The following is an 18,757-nucleotide window of genomic DNA, read 5'->3' as shown; positions in this document are numbered from 1 at the left end:
TCTGAGAGAAAATAAAAACAGTTAGATGGACAAGGATTTAATTTATTCTGTTGTCGCTCCCCTTTCAAATGTCTTAAAAATACTGCATCAAGTTAATGTTGCACCATTAAAGAACGCTTACTGACGGGTGTCTTTCATTTTATTCACTCCACATGACTTTCTCTGGGACTCACAGGAACCTTCCGCGACCCGAGTAAGTATAATTCACCTCAGTTCACATCATTGTACCATCTGATATTTATTGTTCTTCTGTATCTTGCGCTTTAATCAAACTGTATGATAATAATACCGAAACCCTCGGTCCCCTGTGTCCCTTCTCTTTGTGTTATGGTCCAGAAAGCACGTTATCAAAGGCCCGCGATCCATGTGGGATGGAAACCCTGCCCTTGAATGGTAACTTCAACAACAGCTACTCCCTGCGCAGCGGCCCAGGGGGTGTAGGCGGGGGCAGCTGTGACTTCCTTGGTGGTGGGGGAGGAGAAAGTTCCCCAACCCTCCTCAATCCTCGCAGCTCAGAGGCCCTTGGAGGCGGGGGCATCCGACGAAACCTCTCCGATGCCGCGGCCTTCGAGAAAATGATCATCTCTGAGCTTGTGCACAACAACCTGAGAGGGAGTGGAGGAGGATGCGACGTAGGGGACAGAGTGTGTGGCAGCCTGGCCAGGGGACGTCCTCATGGAGGGGTCGGTCGGGGGACAACAGGGGCCGGGCCAGAACCATCTATCAGCATGGATGAAGAGGAGGACTATATGAGAGAGGGGCGGCAGCGCACCCCACAGGATGTGGAGCTGCTCTACAAAGCTCTGGAGGAGCCCCTGCTGTTGCAGCGTGCGCAGTCCGTCCTCTACCAGAGCGACCCCGAGGAGTCCGAGAGCTACACGGCCGACCTCACCGAGAGCCTGGGCCACAGCGGCCACAGCGGCCAGAGTGCTGGGGGGCAGACGGGCAGCAGAGCACCAGACTCCCCCGCCCGTGACTCCCTGTACACCAGCATCACCAACCTGCGAGACTCTCCATACCCCGACAGCAGCCCCGAACCCCTGGAGGTGGTTCCCCGCTCAGCCCAGCCCCCCGAGGAGCTGTACTACAGCTCTGGGAGGCCCGCACTGGGCTCCCGCGGGGCCCCAATGCAGACCTTCTACCAGGCAACACACCGGAGACCGAGTGGGGAGGGACACCAGGGTCAAGAGCCCGCCCATAATGAGGGAGACGGACAGATGCAGCTGGTCACCAGCCTGTGACTGGAGGCTGAAGGAGGAAGTTGGAGACATATGTGATGGCCAAAGCCGCCTCCTAGCCTGCCTCGTTTTGCGTCTCTCCACTTTCTGCTTGTTTGGTTGCCTTTCTTTCACTCGACTTTTATTTAGCTAACAGATGAGCAAACAGAGTGACCTTCATGGGGGAGTCATGGCTGAGTCAGCCTTTATCTTAAACCCTCCCCAGTCTTCTGGAGATAAGTGATGGGAGTTTTGTCGCAGAGCATCCGTTATGCTTTCTTTAACTCTGTTCCCCCCCAAAGTTCTTTTGTGACCCTAAGGCCAAGTCCAGCACTCTGAATGTATCACAATCTACCCCGTTTACCTTCAGATATTTCAGAAACTTTAAAACTTTGTAAAAGTTTTTTTTATTGTTATTACTCATCAGACCTGCCTCCGGAGATGGGAATATTATTTTGTATTTTATCTCATTTCCCTTTCGTAACATCCATTGGTCTTTTTTTATGTCATCGTTTGATAGGAGTAGCTAGCTGTGGAGACAGGGAATATAATACACTATTATAACCTAAAAAGAAGTCTCACAGAAAGCTCTTCATTGTTGCCAAAAATATATTTTATTGAGCCAGAACAGAAACTAGAACATTCACAAACACATTCACATATATGCTCACTTATCCAGAAGTGCTCATTACTGAACATCAAAAGTCAAAATCGTACTTCATCTAAGTAAAGGGAACATGCTTTTGCTCCAAGCAGGCAGTGGGAGCTGATTCAGTTGCCTTCATTTTCTCTTGCTGTGAATCGACGACTATGTACAGAAGTGGAGTAAAAGCAGAGACTGAAACGCTGCCCCCCCCCCCTCCAGAGCAGAAGAATCTGCATCCTAAAGACTGGCCACTCCTCTCCACTGTTCTCTCTGGTTGTTTGCTTTAGGCATTTGAAAAGTTAAATGACTGCCTTGCTATTGTTTTTATGAGAGTATTCAATTTGTTGACTTTTGGTCTGCATCCTTTGGGGGCTGCGAGGGCCCCCTGTACTTTGCTGTTAGAGCCTAGCCAGTTGAAGTGGACTTGTTTCCTGTGTGTGGTTGTGACAAGAAAGACTATAAACACCGCGAAAGCACTGGTCGACCAATTGGTATAGCCGTGTACATAGGATCCACACATGAATCTACTTTATTCCTAATATGTAAATAGACACAACAGATGATCAAAAGCAACAAAATTAACAAATACTATGAAAAATGACTTCTTGTACTGCAACAAATCAACGAAAGAAAAAAATAAAATGTTTTGGAGTTTGTGAACTGAATGATAATGGTCTCTCTCCCCGGTAGCGTGATCTATTGCTTGTCTGTGCCATTCAGTGAAAAATCTAGGGATCCAATGGAGATGTAAATGCAGAGAGAGAGACAGATTATAATGTCTAGTAGATTTTATTTATATATAAATATATGAAAAACGGAAAACGAAAAAATCATGGCACCATTTTGATGTAATATATACACCCAGGTTGTTAATGTTTGACCTTTGACATTCCCAGGGTGGGATTGCCAAAGGCAGCGGGAGGTGTGAGGAAAGCGAGATAGATGTTGCCAAATGTCATTCTGTGCCTCAAGGGCACGATAAAGCATTGTGAGTAACGGCAGCATCCATAAAGTGATTTTGTTTGTATTATTTGGAAGATGTAACCAGATAACACTTACTTACGACATGGGTTTTAGCATGTATGATAATGACATTTGTTTCGCTATCTGGAAAAATTGCATTTAGCTGTTTCTTAAAGGTAGTTTCAGTACTTCTCAAAAGCTTAATGTGACAATTCATTGATTACCTGTGTGTGTGTGTGTGTGTGTGTGTGTGTGTGTGTGTGTGTGTGTGTGTGTGTGTGTGTGTGTGTGTGTGTGTGTGTGTGTGTGTGTGTGTGTGTGTGTGTGTGTGTGTGTGTGTGTGTGTGTGTGTGTGTGTGTGTGTGTGTGTGTGTGTGTGTGTGTGTGTGTGTGTGTGTGTGTGTGTGTGTGTGTGTGTGTCGTGCACCAGACTTTTGTGCACAAACATTTGAAAAGCTATTTTTCCGTGACATTACTTGAATGCACATTAGACAAGGGGGATACTCATCTCAAAGAGCTACCTTAACTTCCTCGCCTCAAATAGGAGTTTATGGTGTTGAGGCACAAGGAGGACAGGAGAAATCAGACCGCCTCGGGTGACGTGAGATATAACCATACACCATGAAAATGACAAGCAGGGTTGACTGATCGGAAGGAACATGTTTCCAATATGCCACCTTATGCAAGCTATACATTTGAGAAATTAGCTGTCAAGAGAGAGCTGCTCATGAGGCTCCTTTCATCCAGCTGAAATCTGTCTGACCTTTAAAAATACTGAGAATTTGCCTTCTCAAATGCTGTATTTATAGGTATTTATTATGGTTTATTTATCAGTTTTTACGTATGTTTTTGGAATATTTATTCACGTTGATTTATTCATGGCATTGTCATTTATTTTATTTATTTCAAATGTCTTCCTTGTAAACCTGTGACGAGCGAGAGAGTGTGCTGTGAGGACAGGACGTGAGCAGAAAACAGATGCGTCCACTGCAGTGTGACATTTGGCTGGGCCCGACTGTCCCACTTCTAAGAGAGAACCCAAAGGACAGCTTTTAGCGGTGTCTCCTGGGGCTGAAAGAAAGAGAGGGTTAAAGACAGATAAGGGAGAGGGATTACAAGGATTTACCACCATTTATTCTTGTTATTCAAATCACTTTTGTAAGTATCATTGTAAAGGCTGCAGAGCGCGATGAGGCTCAGAACGAAGGCCCCCGGAATCAAGACTTGAGCCATAGAGGGAACGTGTGCAATACTGCTGATGGTACATGACTTGGATTTGAACCTGGGAGCTGCCTGTGTTTTCAAATTTAAAGACAACTTGCTCATGTTTTGCGGCGCTGCTGGACAATGTGAAGCACAGATCTAATGGCTTGAGGATTGGGCACCGTACTCAGGCAGCACCCATTGGTCAACTGAGGACAACTGAATGTACTTTAAGAAGCACGACTGAAGATAAAACAATTCACTCCAGGGCGGAACTGTTAATAGGAAACACAAGTCGGCCATCATCATCTTAATCTCCATCATTCTCATCACCATCATCATTAACTCCATCCCTCCCTCATTGAATTTGATATAATGTGCTGATGCTGATCTTTGCCAGGGGAGAAGCAGTGTTCAGACAGGCCTTCCCCATGAGGGGTGGGAATGTGCGTCACCTTGGGCCTGCTTCTCTCCTTTCCAGCACCTCCTACCTCCTTTTCTTTTCCTCCCTATCTCTCCCATCTCATCCACATTTTAATATCAATCTCAATGGACTCCTTTAGTGCAGCACTTCTTTGAGAGTGTTAATTTGTTTTTGTCAAAAGCTTTGTTTATCCCAGATTAATATCTCAATAAACAGAGTGCAGTACCGTGGTAAATGATGGTGATTATACAGTAGAAGGTCCGCAGCCCATGCTGTGGGACGGAGGCTCACACAACAGGAGTTTCTCCACCATTCAAAGTCCTCTCAACCTGTGATTACAATAATAACATGGTGGTTTCTAATTTGCTGCAGTGAACTGGCTTCGCTCTCTTTTTTTCTACTTTCTTTTTCCATCCACGTCTGTTTCACAACATTTCTCTTCTGTGCCAGTTGCAACATAACATGCATGTGCTCCAGTTGTTTAAAAGGTGGGATGCCCGACCTTTGACCCAGTAGTGGCGCACCCTTTTCCCGCTTTGTGTCAGTGGAGAGTGAACTATTGCTCAGTCTATCATTAGACGGCAGAGGTCCCAGCAGGCCTACAGTCAGTTTACTCACAGTCCATACTTTAACACACAGACCTTTCTTCTTCTTTTTTTAACCAGTGATTTGTGTGGCCAATATCACACCAGGAGGGTGGAAGGGGAAGGGGGAGGGGAGGATGGGGGGAAGGGGGGAAGGGAGGATGGGAGGATGGGAAGGAGAGTACTGGTGTGTGAGTTCAACAGCAGCAGAGGAACAGGGGGTCATTATTGTATGCCTTTATAAACTGACCCAAGAGGGGGCATAGTGGGGACAACTTTGGCATACATGTCCCTGATGTCACAAATTCATAGCCATAAGTAGTCATTGCGACAGAGAGTTAGGGAAGGGGGGATGGTGGGGGAGGCAGATTTGCAGTGAGGCTGTGCAGGGAGGCTGTGCAGGGCTGGATCTGAAGATAAGGAGAAGGATGTGCTGCTTTTTGAGAGCCTTTTCTGTTGGTGGTTTAAAGTCCAGAGATTATCACCCTTTATTGGTTTTATTTGATCAAGCTGGCACGTCATATTTTGAGTTTGTTCATTGAATAAAACGATTCTGCCTGTAGAGGAAGATAGATGATGTGATTGTTTTTTGGTCTAATGGATGCTTCCATAAATAAATGTGAAAAAATGAATCCACTGCCGGATTTTTAGAGTGCTAACAAACGCAAGAAGATTTTCCTATACAGATTTTTTAAAAGCAAATATTAACACTGATAAAGTAGTACTATTTTGTTATTGGTCTCTTGTTGTGTGTCCACATGACTACTGAATACAGTAGTTATAGAGTCGTTTTAACAGTATGTAGGGGTATGGCATAAACCCAGTGATGAGGATTGTGCTGTTTCTCTTTGGTGTTGAATATGTGTTCGTGGAGCTGTGCCAGCAATTCGGGCCATCTTTGATGCACAGGGTGGGACCGACATCAGAGGGGCTTTTGTGTGGGATGAGCTTCTCCAAATGTTAAACCTGTGAGGCACATTCTACATAGAAACCCCCAGGTCCAAACAAACATATCTTTTGACACACATATAATAACCATCTTCAATCAGGTTAGGTCGTTTTATACACTGAAGTGAAGACTTGTATCAGCTGTTTACTTGTTAACATTTATACACATACAGCAGGAGCAGCTTGATCTATAGGCATGTTTTTTTTCTATTTCTTCCTCTTCCTCCGGTCTCTGAAAGTAGGGAGGGGCTGAACTGTGCCTGCATGTGCCTGTCCACGGCTGTAGTGATATCGATGCCATGATCGTCTGTGGGACGAGTCAGTAAATGTTGCCCAAGATGATCTGTGTCCATCATCAGAGGAAGAGTAGCTGGCTATAGCGTGAATGGGATATTCTGAGTACCAGCTAATAGCTGTATTATTAACTCAGTACAATGGAACCTGGTCAGTATTGGACATCCTTGAAATGCTTTTGTTTCTGGGAATAAGTTATTGGGTGCTAATGGTTTTACATAACAGGCTGTAGGCATTGAAAGAACTGTCATTGTGCCATGTTGGGCTCTACATATAGCACCATTTCCAGAGCTTTCTGTGATTTTTCTATAAAATAAATAATTTGTCATGTACCACTGAAACATTTGTAAACTGAGGATATATAACACCTTGATACTGTTTCTATTTTGTTTGAAGGATAATGTTTTTCTTGTTTATTTTCTCAAGACCACTGCTTTGACAGCTGTCCGGCCAAAGGGGATGATTTTCTGTGAGTGTTTGCATCATCGCAGGTCAGAGCGACCTTGTATCAGCACATATTAATAAAAAACTATTGAAAATATACACTGTTCATGCTTCAGGCTTTCTCTGGCAACATCTTAAAGAGGCTCAATTGTTTTGTGGTTGTATGCTTGCGCAGCATAATTGCTTATGTGCTTATGCATGTGTCGGTGCAATAAAAGCATAACTGCGCACAGAGATTATTAAAAAATCAATCTTTCGCTGTGTCATATGCATATTAACTTCAATATACCTACGCTGGGATTCAAACTGGAAATGAAAAGATATCTTTAAGCAGTAATACAGTGGTTATGTTTTATTCATGGGGTGCCCTGCAGGTTACAAGAGCATTGTGCTGCTCCTCTGTATACCATGGGAAGCAGGGGACAGAAGCCAAGCAACCAAGCCCCTTCCTGAGTCAGCGCCCCTTTGAACCACATACTGTACTGTAGTATGCATATGCAGATGAGTCAAAGACTGGTCTATGTCCACAGCATACCACACAAAGTGATCAAAGAGATTCAGTAAAAAGCAAGCCGTCACTTTAGGAGGGAAAACCCAAAAATCTTCGTGTTTTGACAGGGGCTAAAGAGCTTTACGCGCGTTTCACTAGAGTAACCCTGAGTCAGTGTGACGAGACCCGCTACAATGGTGCTTTCAACCATGTCATATGTCGTATGTACATGCAGACCTGCTCTGCTGGATTCTTCTTTAACGAGCATCAGTCAAGGTTAATTAATCATACAGTGTAGTGTGATCCCTGATGTAATCTTTTAATAACTGCCACGTGAGTGCAGCTTACTGGCTTCTGATTGAAGCACTGTTTGATGCTGTCTGTAAAGCTGCAGCGGCACACAACTGTATGCGACCTTTAGTACGCTCCAGAGTAAGCGTAAAGATTGTGATCAACTAGAGATCAGTTAGGGATAACACAACTAAGCGTCAGGCCTGGGTTGTTGCAGCACATCTAGCTTCCCTTAAGCCTTCTTATCCCTGATGTGGGCTGATCAGTGTTCCACCGACTTTTGTTTCCTTGACTGCTCATAATACCGTTCAATGAGGAATGTGATTGGTAACTAATTAGCTGATATCTAATTATTATGTGCATCAGAGCATTCAGCCATAATTACAGCCTCTCCCATGTCCTTTTCCCCCATGTCACACTGTACTGTGTACATGTATGATATGATATCATCCACCTCGCTCATGTCCCCTCAGTGAAACTCCCTGAGAGGGGAGGCTCTGAAGCCATGACCATTCAATCACCCTGTTTTCACTGGTAGTAGAGTAACACTTTAACACACTAACACACAAAAAATGAACAACAAAGCCTCTAACCCCTGACACAATTTCTTCTTCATACTCAGCCCATCTTAGAGGTAAAAAGGGGGCTCTTTCAAGGTCATTGAACATTTAGGGAAGCTTTAAAATAGAATCAGACATTGACTAACAACAACTATCAGGAGATCAAGAGATAGAGAAAAGAGATGGATTATATTCAGCCTGAACCCCCGTGTGTTTGTGTTAAACCGTGATTACTACCATACATCAAGCCATGCAGGCAACACATCTTTTAAATACTGTAAGATACATTTAAATTAACAAGTACTGTGGAATTTATGTACTGTTTATTCATTGGTTGATTAATAAATGGAAATGGTATACTGGAAAATAGAGATCAACTGCAACATAGCCACTAATTGCAAAAGGGAGTGACACAATAGTCAATCAGCAGCTCTATAAGGGAGGACTTGGTTTACAAAAACAAAAGCCTTTTATCCCCACTCATAATGGTTAATCACAGAAATACAGCATATGAATGTATATTTTGTGGGTGAAGATACAATCATGAATTTTGAAGCTATTGCCATGTATACGTAAATACAAGTTAATCGCTAAAGTAATAAGAGATGTAGGCTAATTATGTTTCCTGTTTACCTCGGTGGTAGAAACCGATGACCATGTACTGCCCCCTTGTGGTAAAAAAAGGATACTTCCAATAGTTTGGAAAGCAAGTTCTAACAAAAAGACCAGGCAGTGAAATCCAGGGTGGATATAGCATTTTATTTAAAAGACAAAAATTCATCATTTGTAATGCACTTACAATTGTATTCTTTCTCATTTATATATAAATTGATTAATAATAAGAGCACGTAAGCAAGAAAAGAACAATCTCAATATAATGTGAATCTGAATTTGCATATGCGGAGTAAAATGCTTTAAAATGACAAAATAGTGAAGGCACTTGAATAAATGTTATATGATAAACAAGAATTAAGAGCAGACTTACTTATAACAGAATGAATACATAAGATATTACAACTCCAATAAAAAAGACGAAACATTCTTTATGATGTTTTCCATTCATGTCTCATTAAAATGAAATATTTTAACAAGTCATTGTAAAATATTATATATCTATAGCTTATACAAATGTATTTAATCCGTAGATTATAAAAATAGTATAAGTATTATTATATGTTTTAGTCTCGCAGCTGAGAATGTGGTACATTTTCTGATATTTGGTTCACCCATACTTTGGTCAAGCCATGCACTATCTATGTATTTCAATAACAAATCACAAGTGTGTCTTTGTTGTTGTAATAACTAATATTAGTTTAAATGTAATAAGCCAAATTAAGATGTATCCATCTGTGAGTGATCACATTATGTCAAAAGGAATGATTTGAATAGGATGCAATTGTGTACAATTAGGTAGAGAGGGCTTTTAGAGAAAACGTATATTCGAACATCGTGCTCAAAAAGAGAGCAACGATGATGATAAAAGTTATGATTTAAATGAAAGTGCTGGGCTTGATTACAAAGAAGCTGCCAGTAAATGTACCACATACCTTGTGAGACATATAGTTATAGTGTATATATATATATATATATATATATAGGTTATTATTTTATCTATAATAATAGTTATCAGTATTGATAGTTCCCCATGTTGTTGGTTGACTCCACGCCATTTTCCTGAAGCAAAGAAAACAAACAATGACTATGTTAAACGAAAACAAAATAATACAAGCATTTTAACAGAAAATATATACAGTAGAAAGCTTTTACTTACCGGTGCAGTAGAGCACATTCTGGGCTGGTTTGACTCAAAGCCGGCCTTGTTCACCAAAGCTCTGGCTTCATCCGTCATGTCAGGAGGTTGGAGGGCTTGCCTGTCAGCGCTGGAGACAGAAACAAGGAATGGAGATATAAGCCTCTGGACAGAAATAGTATAACTTGGTAATGCTCACTTTCCAAGCAGACAACACACAAGTTCTGCTGTTGAAAAGCAGACTGGAAATTGCAGAGCGACAGAGATTTGTCTTTGGGCTCAGTTCTGAGTGCACAGTGTCTGAGAGCAGGAAGAAGTCTCACCTCTCAGGAGGCAGCAGGCGGTGTCCTTCATTCTCACAAGCTTCTGGACCCCCACAGCCAGGAGCACATCCATTGTGCATTTCCTCAATCCTAGAGAAGTATTCACAGATGAACAGATGGGGATAGAAAAACCTGAGGGTGAGTTCTTCCCCTCATTTGTTAATTTCACTGCTGCATTGCATTTCTTTGCACTGTTTACACGATTAAAGTCAAACTTAATTTTATTATTAATATATAGTCATCACAGTTTTGCCTGTCAGCTTTTATGTGAAAAATAAGTCCTTATATGCATGCTGTTTAACAAGCTCTATATTACTGTATGTTTTATTAATCTTGTTTTTATCATATTGTATCACTGGATATATTTTCACTTTATTGGATTTTTGTTTAAAAAATTTCAATGCACCACCGAACATCACAGTACTTTACTTGCTGTAAATGATTATATTTAATACAATTAACAAATTCTGTATTTCCTTCTAAGCTAATAAGAAGTGATTAGCCCCTTGTTGGCATAAAGTATAACAAGGTAAACATAAAACATTTTCAAGATCAAATTACAGTATATCTACGAGTATCTAAATTGTTAGAAGACAGACTTACCTCACGAAGTGTTCCCCATTGTTGTCATTAATTCCTCCTGGATCATCCCTCACACTTCTGAAGCAAACAAACACAACAGTTGTTAAATAACAGTTCTGACTGAACTTTAAAAAGAAAAAATAATAATAAACACACTGACAATCCATCCAACACCAAAAGCTTACCCGTTCATAGCTCGATGATTGGGGTCTTTAATTACGACAGGTGCATGTGTGTTCCCACTGCAAAACACAATTCAAATAAAATGGCGTTGAATCTCACCTGAGAAATGTTATTCAAAAACCTGCTCAAGCCACACAAGGAAAGTAAGCAACAGGCGCAAGAAAAAGTTAACAACCCTCTTTCTCACTTTTTAGTGGGCTGGACACCCTCGCAGCTCAAATTGTGGTCCAGACTAGAGACTGGAGCAGACCTGCCATCAGCTTCACGATCAATACTATGGAGACAATGGTAGCTTTTAGCAAATTATAGTCTAGACTTCCAATTGCTATTTAAAAAAAACACTTTAACGGTTTTGACAAAGGCTAAACAGAGATCTGTGGATGAAGATGTTATATTGATAACATGACAACCTAAGCTGGGAACATGCACACTTTCAAGTGTTTTATCATACTCAATATCATTTTCAACGCTTCCATCTAGATCGGTGGCAGCTATTTCACACAGCCTGTAATAACAAAGAAAAGATGTAAATCTTTTCAACTTCACATATCTCTGGTAAAAGTATTCTAATCGAAGCTTACCTAATATCACCATTGAGTTGTTGTCCTTCCAAATCAACAGCTATGTTCTCCTGGAATCCACTTCCTGCAGGGTGTCTTAAAGAGACATTCAAACATAGAATTACATTCAGCAGCACTAAATAAACACAAAGAAGTAGACCTAATGTGTTGAATGGAGCAAGACGATTATTATTATTATTATTTATATATACTGTATATATTTTATACTTTAATTCACCCTTTCTCTATGGCGACATTTGACTTTGACCAACTTTTTGTTTGTGTTTAACCATTTGAAATGTAATGCCAGAAGTGTATTCAAGTGCAGCGGTGCCAGCTGTCATGTATTTGAAAGAAATACATACCTAGTTACCTGTGCCCCTTCCCTCTTTGTTATTCTGAGACAAGAGCGTAGGTACGTTGAAAACTGCGACACTTTACGTGCACAGTACTGCTTCCTGAAACAAGAAACAAACCACAAAAAAATGTTTCTCAGTTCATGCAGGATACTGTGTTAGTAAATGTGTATTAAAACTAACCGTAAATTGTTAGCGCAACTAGAATATAACTCACTTTTTCCAACAGATTGGCACCGCAACGACCACAATGAGCACCACAACACAAAGTCCAACTGTACAACAAACCAAAAAATAACATTTTATGATCAAATATTAACTTGAGTTATTTTACAACAGATGAATTCCATCAGAAAAACGTCCACTTCCCAATAAGGTTCTTTGGGGGAAATGTAGGATCAGGCTCATCCTGCTTCTCTGGCTCCTCTGTTTGAAGGTAAAAAGGTACACATGTTTGCGATATATATATATTTGTGTGTTTGTTTATAAATCAAACATTTTATTGACTTACCGGTAACTTTATAATCCACACAGATTTCGGTAAGAAACGTATTCTCCTGAAAAGTAAAATAAAAGTCTATATTATGAGGGTATTTTTACATTTTCTCTATTTACATAATTATATATCAATACATTACTTGTGTTGATTTAATAAAGGACAGATAGAGGGAGACTCACTCCGGTAAAAAAGCATTGTATGTGCAGGTCTCTGCAGTGTCTTGTAGTGACTGAATCAGACGTCATGCTCCTCACTTCATCCGAAGAATCATAAGGTCGAGAAACAGCAATTGTAGACTGTTGGGAAATAATAAAAAGTTCACCTTAAATTACCTCAAGTTAAACAAAAAACATCAACATCAGTGTCGAACTCGCACTTCCTCTTTGTCCCGTCACCTTGAATGTATTTTTATTTTTTACATAGGCCTAGTTAAGATAACAAAACATGTTATAAAGAAAACATTTGACTACCAGAGTGTATACAAGTAAATAAAAATACCTCATTTTGATATACGAAAACATTTCCTTCCGCAGGACACGAGAATGGGAAAGTGAATCCCTCAGCCGTTGTTAAGTTACAGGAAAAGTTTCTATGGAGGCACTCTGTGTGACGATAGATATACAATGTATCACAATACACTTTGAGCTCTATAAACATCCTACAGGGCTCATACATTGTAGAAAATACATTATCATGTAGAATAACTACAGAATGAGATTGCTACGGACTCGAAGAAGACTACAGAATAAACTTACTGATGAGGATAAGTTGGGACATTCTGGGAGCATGCTCATCCGGCTTCCCTGTTTGAAGTAAATAGTTGGGATACATCATGCTTTCATTGAACGATGTATACATGTACCATAACAAACTTTCTTTAAACCTCGTAAAATAGCAACAGGAAGGGCGTAACAGAAACAAGTTTACGGAACAAAAAGTATCGAATAACTAATTAAACTATACAAAAATACATAATCACAATGCTCAGTCTCTTACCTAATGTTTTCCCGTTACAGAAGAACAACGTTAAAACTATAGCAAATTGGTACATTTTGTCGAAGACAGCCACCACGGAGATATAAAAATAACTGCGCACTTCAGTTGGAGAAACAGAAAGTGATAAAGAGGGTGTATGAAGCTATATGCTTCGGTTTGCATGGGAAGTAATACCCATGGAAAGGTCATGACTATGAGATAGAAAATTCGAAATTATAAGATATAAAGTTATTATTTTGAGATAAAAAGTCAATAGCCTACAAAGAAATGCAAAATCATGGTAACAAATTTGGGGATACAAAGTCATATTTATGACGGCAAAAGACAAAACCATGACATTAAAATTCCTAATGAAGAAATACTTAACAACATCAAATCTGGCAGCTTTTTGGTGTAAATGTTCCTATTTATCTTTCACAGAAGTGCATTGTGAGAACATTGAGGGCTATTGAAGACTACATTTACTACAGATACAATTATTTCACATGGGTTAATAGGCTATTAACGCACCATTGAAAGAATTTGAAGCAAAAAGCATCTTTGGCATAGAAAAAATTCAAAGTTGCACCATCTGTGGAGATGGTGCAGGCTTGCAATGAATGTGTCTAAGTACATTTTGCTATAATATTTAACAAAACGTTTAGCTACTGTAGAGTGCTAGACCTATTGACTAACTGAGAGACGTTGACTATTTCTCTAACAACTTTTTGGAAAATTCATTGATTTAGTTGTCATTTCTTCAACCAATACACTTAACACATTCTGAAAAAAAGAACAGATGATTGTACTGAATATCTTTTAAAGCAACAAGTGACCATCTGTGAAAATAAGTAGTTTCCTGTTTTGTGTGCTGGGAATGAGTAATACGTTCTTAGTTCTGGTGTGTCAATAATAGGAACATTGACAAATAATGCCCACTTTTTTGTAGTCACCCTTTAAGTTGGTTTTCAACATTAGGAAAGGTAATCAAATACAAACTTACTTTCATGGTAATAACCTGAACACTCATTTTCTACATTGAAGACCTTTCCTTTCTACATGCAACGCTCTGACGCAAATGAAGGACCACTGGAAAAGTGAGCAAGACAATAGGAAGTTAGTGGGTGCAGTATTATTAGATTATAGTTCTGCTTTTGGTGTTATTAATCATTCTTTGTTGTTACACAAGCTGGAACAATATGGTTTTACTTTGAATGCACAAAGGGGTAAATAAAGTTACATGAAACATCCAAGGCAAACTGTTTTCTTAAATGGAAGTTTGTCAAAGATTAGGAAAAGTGGAGTACCTCAAGGTAGTTGTTTGTTACCACTTTTGTTTTCTGTATACATAAATGACTTCCCATTAGTGCTATAGAAAGCCAAAATTGTAATGTATGCCAATTATTCGACAATATATGCAGCGGCGCCATCAACAGAAAGCTGAGTTACTTTCTTAATAGGGACTTGGGTAAAAAGTTATTACTTGTTGGAAAAACCAAATCTGTTGGCTCCCTCTTTAAAAATAGGATACAATCATAAGTTGAAAGCTGAATCAAAATTGCATTTAAATATACACCATATACCAATTGAACAGGTATAAGAGACATAACTGCTAGGTGTATTACAGTGCTCTTATAGAAAAAGTGTAACAGACATGCATGGAAAAGTAAGCTGTCAGGCAGAGATCCTCATCCACCTATGCTTTGTTGAATTTTGCCAGAAATGTTACAGTGACGTACTATTAGACTTTTCTCGCAGTTTGCCAAACATAATTATCAATCACAACATGCAATAGAAAGAAGGTTCATGTTACCTAAATCTAATAGGATTCAGAAATGAAGAAGTTAATGGTTGAACAACGGTTTCCTCCCCATTTGTAGTTTCCGCAGCCAACACAAGAGGAGGCCCTCGTCCTACAGGTCAGATTGAGGAGACTCCCCTCGTCACACTGTTGTGTAGAAAAACAAAATACTCACAGGGTTTTAATTATGTTCTAGATTGAAATATCGAAATCAGTGAATTATAAGATAAGCACATCCTGCAGTGCACAAATGACTCTGTATTGCGGCATGATCTTTTTACCTCTCAGGTAGTTCAATTCTATTAATCCCTGTTCATGTTTGCGGTATATCCTCCAGTTTTCTTTGGAGATAGGTCGTAGACAGAGGGTGGCAGTGCCACTGAAATATTCTAACTATGAGAGGATAGAACAGATGCAACTGAGTACTCAAAGAGGCCTCTGTCATTTCCCTTTCACACACACAGATAAACACACATACACACACACACACACACACACACACACACACACACACACACACACACACACACACACACACACACACACACACACACACACACACACACACACACACACACACATACACACACACATACACACACACACACACACACACACACACACACACACACACACACACATACACACACACACACACACACACACACACACACACACACACACACACACACACACACATACACACACGGTGCGAGGATGAAGCAGAAGCCGCCATGCTGCTGCACGCTTCATTTGCACTGCATCTTCTGTGGTCCACCGAGAAAACACAGACCATCGCCTGTGACACTCAATATGGGCCCCTCTCTATCTCTACAACTCCATCTACTTCCTCTCAGTCCCTCTCTGCCTCTCCTTTGCCCTTCCCCTTCTCTCTTACATTGCAACCGTTTACCAGAGTAGTGAGTACAAACATTTGCCTCCCAAACATACTCTCAAGTTTCCACCTTAATTATCACATTTGCATGAGGAAAGGCATTAATGACAAGTATATTTATTAATAACTAATGCGGTGTGACTAACCAGTTAACCTTTGAATCAGTCATGATTGCTTCCTCACTACTTGACGAGAACCGTAATGAATAAAAATGACAACATCACAACAAGCATGAATGAGAGAGTAAATGGAGTTGGCTCATCCCTCCCCTGGTGGGAAGTGGACTTGTTCAATCTTTTGATTAATTTTTCCAATGATATCAAATGACAGTGGGAGGCTTGGATCTCCTCTTCCTATCCACAGAGCCCCTGCAGAAGCAGAGAGCAGAGATGACGCAGGAGAGGCTGTAAACACACACAAAGCTCTGATCATGCATGTCCCACAACACAAACTCCCACAAACACCACGCAGCTAGTTCTCAACTTGAGTAAATTCCAGCTAGTCTAAACAGGAATTTTAAGATAAATAATTACAATACTGCTGCTTTTGAGTCCTCTGTCCAGCTGTCTCAACTCTTCCCTTCTTGTTCTGCTCACAAGAGTGACGATGAGAGATAAACAGCCATCTTCCCGTCTCCCTACCTACCCCCCCAATCCCTCATTCTCTGTCCATGTGGATAAGTGCACTAAGAGCACGAAGAGTACTGGCTCTGGTAATTGTAAGATATTTTAATGAACAAAACGAGGACAGGGGTAGATTAATCCCCACAAAGTTCTTTCAATTCTCTTTTGGGAACCCAAGTTAAAACAAAACCTTGGTGCACCATTCAGAGCGTGTGAGTTGTGGAGTCAAAGCTGAGGCAAAGCAACACCCTGAGAATCCTGAGTAGCTCTGAAACAATAATGCTGTCTGCTCGGTACCCTGCTTGGCTGGAACTTGCATGGCTCCTTAACGGTTTCTAAATACACATGGTAGAAAGCATTCAGGCCAGGAGTGACTCCTTTCAGCAAAATAGTATCAAGTTCTCACCCTGCCCGTGAGTTTTTTCGACTTTTTTCATAGATAACACATTCAGTTAGATTATTTTAGCAGACCGCAATGTCACCATCAATCACAAGGCCTTTTCCCTCAACTCAAACCGTAGAAGCGATTGAACTGTGGCTCGGAAAAGCTTCCAGTCACTAGGGGTGCTTTCAAGTAAAATGGTAATAAGCATAATCCCTCATTCTGAGTGCAAGACCAAGGAAGAAGTGAGTTTAGTGAGCAGCAAATCGTGCTGGGGATGTTACAAACACTTTGGCCTGTCCAGCCTGCCCATTGTGAAGCATGACACCCCCAAGTTGGATACCACTAAGAAGCATCTACACTCTGCCAGCACAGGAAGTCCGCCAACACACACTGACATACTAACTCACATAGAGAAATGCACATGATCACATTCATCAGCTGTTTCACGCACTGGATAGTGATCTGTTCTGTAATACATACACATACAATCCTGTGGTCACATTATGGCAATTGCACACCAAAGAAATGCTCAGCTAATACAATTTAATTTGCAAATTGAATATTCTTTGTGAGTTGTAGGAGTTGCGCTGCTATGGGAATATATGAATATATGAAATTACAGGGCCTCAGACAATAACATGCATGCCCACACCCCACCTACACCTCCTACACACATAATAAAACCCCTTCCATTGCAGCTAACCCCCCCATCATTTGCAAAACCACAGCTCCCTGTTACCGGGCTTGGTTAGCCTGGGCACAGCAACCTGATACTGCTGAGAAAGTCTTATAAAATAAAGCAAATAAAACAACTCTATCGAAAACACCTCTCCTCCACAGAGCCAAACGCGAAAGATCAGAAAAATGTCTGCAAACAAACCAACCTCTGCCTGAGGGCCGATCAGAGTTTGAACATGAATGCTTTGTGAGGCTGCATCATGTACATTATTAGGCTATACAGACCGCCATGTTAAATCACTAATGTACAGCAGCTCTTGCTGAGGCACAAGTTGTGCAACTCGGACCGCCTCTATTAATCTTTTTTCCAGCTCAATCTCCAGAGAGGGATCTCTGTCAGAAAACAAACCTCTCTGTTTGAAGCATGGCCTCCAGTTAAACTTGTTCAACTTCTGCCTTCCTCTGTACATTTGACTCCCCTTACCCTGTGTCTCTCCAGCTTTTCCCTTCCACTCTTCCTCCTGTGTCACATTTTGCTCCCTCTCTCTGCTCTTTGCCCCTTCTTTCGCTATTGCTTTCGCCTTTGTGTCTCAATTCTTAACTCTCTTCATGTTTCCCCCCTGCGATTCGTAAGTCTCAGTATTTGGCTAGGCGAAGCCAGGGCGAGCGTGTCTTGTTACAGCAGTCCAGGCCCTCTGATAAAGCCCCGCATTGTGAGGATAATCCCTTAGAAACAATCAGGATTTTAATATTGTTCCCTCTGTTATTCCTGTCGCCTCACACACACACACACACACACACACACACACACACACACACACACACACACACACACACACACACACACACACACACACACACACACACACACACACACACACACACACACACACACACACACACACACACACACACACACACACACACACACACACACACACACACACACACACACAGAGAGCAACTCAAATCTGACACACAAACAAGTACAAGCACCAGCATGCACTGCATACTAGTGGGCTCATGGGAAAGTATGCAAGAAATTCACATCAAATTATCCTTTTGGGTAATTTTGTTTACAAG

General features: G+C 40.9%; 2 protein-coding genes and 1 long non-coding RNA gene across 9 annotated transcripts in view; 1 reads left to right on the top strand and 2 right to left on the bottom strand.

The window, feature by feature from the left end:
- adgrl1a (adhesion G protein-coupled receptor L1a) overlaps positions 1 to 5,142 on the top strand; it is a 151,747-nt gene extending 146,605 nt beyond the window's left edge. For all 6 annotated transcript variants that reach the window (XM_079642929.1, XM_079642931.1, XM_079642930.1 and 3 more), the window contains 2 exons: positions 176 to 193; positions 337 to 5,142. In XM_079642929.1, coding sequence (XP_079499055.1) covers positions 176 to 193; positions 337 to 1,241 — 923 coding nt within the window. In that variant the 3' untranslated portion in view covers positions 1,242 to 5,142. The remainder of the gene's footprint in view (positions 1 to 175; positions 194 to 336) is intronic.
- A 3,660-nt stretch (positions 5,143 to 8,802) lies between these two features.
- Positions 8,803 to 13,453, bottom strand: LOC307014796 (uncharacterized protein). Of its 2 annotated transcripts, XM_079642965.1 has the most exons (16): positions 13,314 to 13,452; positions 13,073 to 13,120; positions 12,816 to 12,919; positions 12,497 to 12,613; positions 12,330 to 12,375; positions 12,189 to 12,244; positions 12,036 to 12,094; positions 11,828 to 11,920; positions 11,484 to 11,558; positions 11,354 to 11,407; positions 11,090 to 11,176; positions 10,905 to 10,961; positions 10,741 to 10,797; positions 10,138 to 10,227; positions 9,836 to 9,944; positions 8,803 to 9,738 (listed from the first exon to the last, which is right to left on the bottom strand). In XM_079642965.1, the coding sequence occupies exons 1-16, from the start codon at positions 13,366 to 13,368 to the stop codon at positions 9,691 to 9,693; spliced, it is 1,155 nt and encodes a 384-aa protein (XP_079499091.1). In that variant the 5' UTR covers positions 13,369 to 13,452; the 3' UTR covers positions 8,803 to 9,690. The 2 variants fall into 2 exon arrangements, with proteins under 2 accessions (XP_079499091.1, XP_079499092.1); XM_079642966.1 differs by lacking the exon at positions 11,354 to 11,407 and having other exon boundaries at positions 13,314 to 13,453.
- An 855-nt stretch (positions 13,454 to 14,308) lies between these two features.
- On the bottom strand, positions 14,309 to 15,592 carry LOC307014804. Its single transcript, XR_013801317.1, has 3 exons — positions 15,375 to 15,592; positions 15,106 to 15,240; positions 14,309 to 14,381 (listed from the first exon to the last, which is right to left on the bottom strand). It is a non-coding gene; the product is annotated as an uncharacterized lncRNA (long non-coding RNA).
- Between the last annotated feature and the right edge of the window lie 3,165 nt (positions 15,593 to 18,757).

Source organism: Notothenia rossii (assembly GCF_949606895.1).
Source record: "Notothenia rossii genome assembly, chromosome: 8".
In the NCBI taxonomy this organism is placed as follows: Eukaryota; Metazoa; Chordata; class Actinopteri; order Perciformes; family Nototheniidae; genus Notothenia; species Notothenia rossii.
Note: the sequence above shows the minus strand (reverse complement) of the source record. Positions and strands in the feature narration are given on the sequence as shown.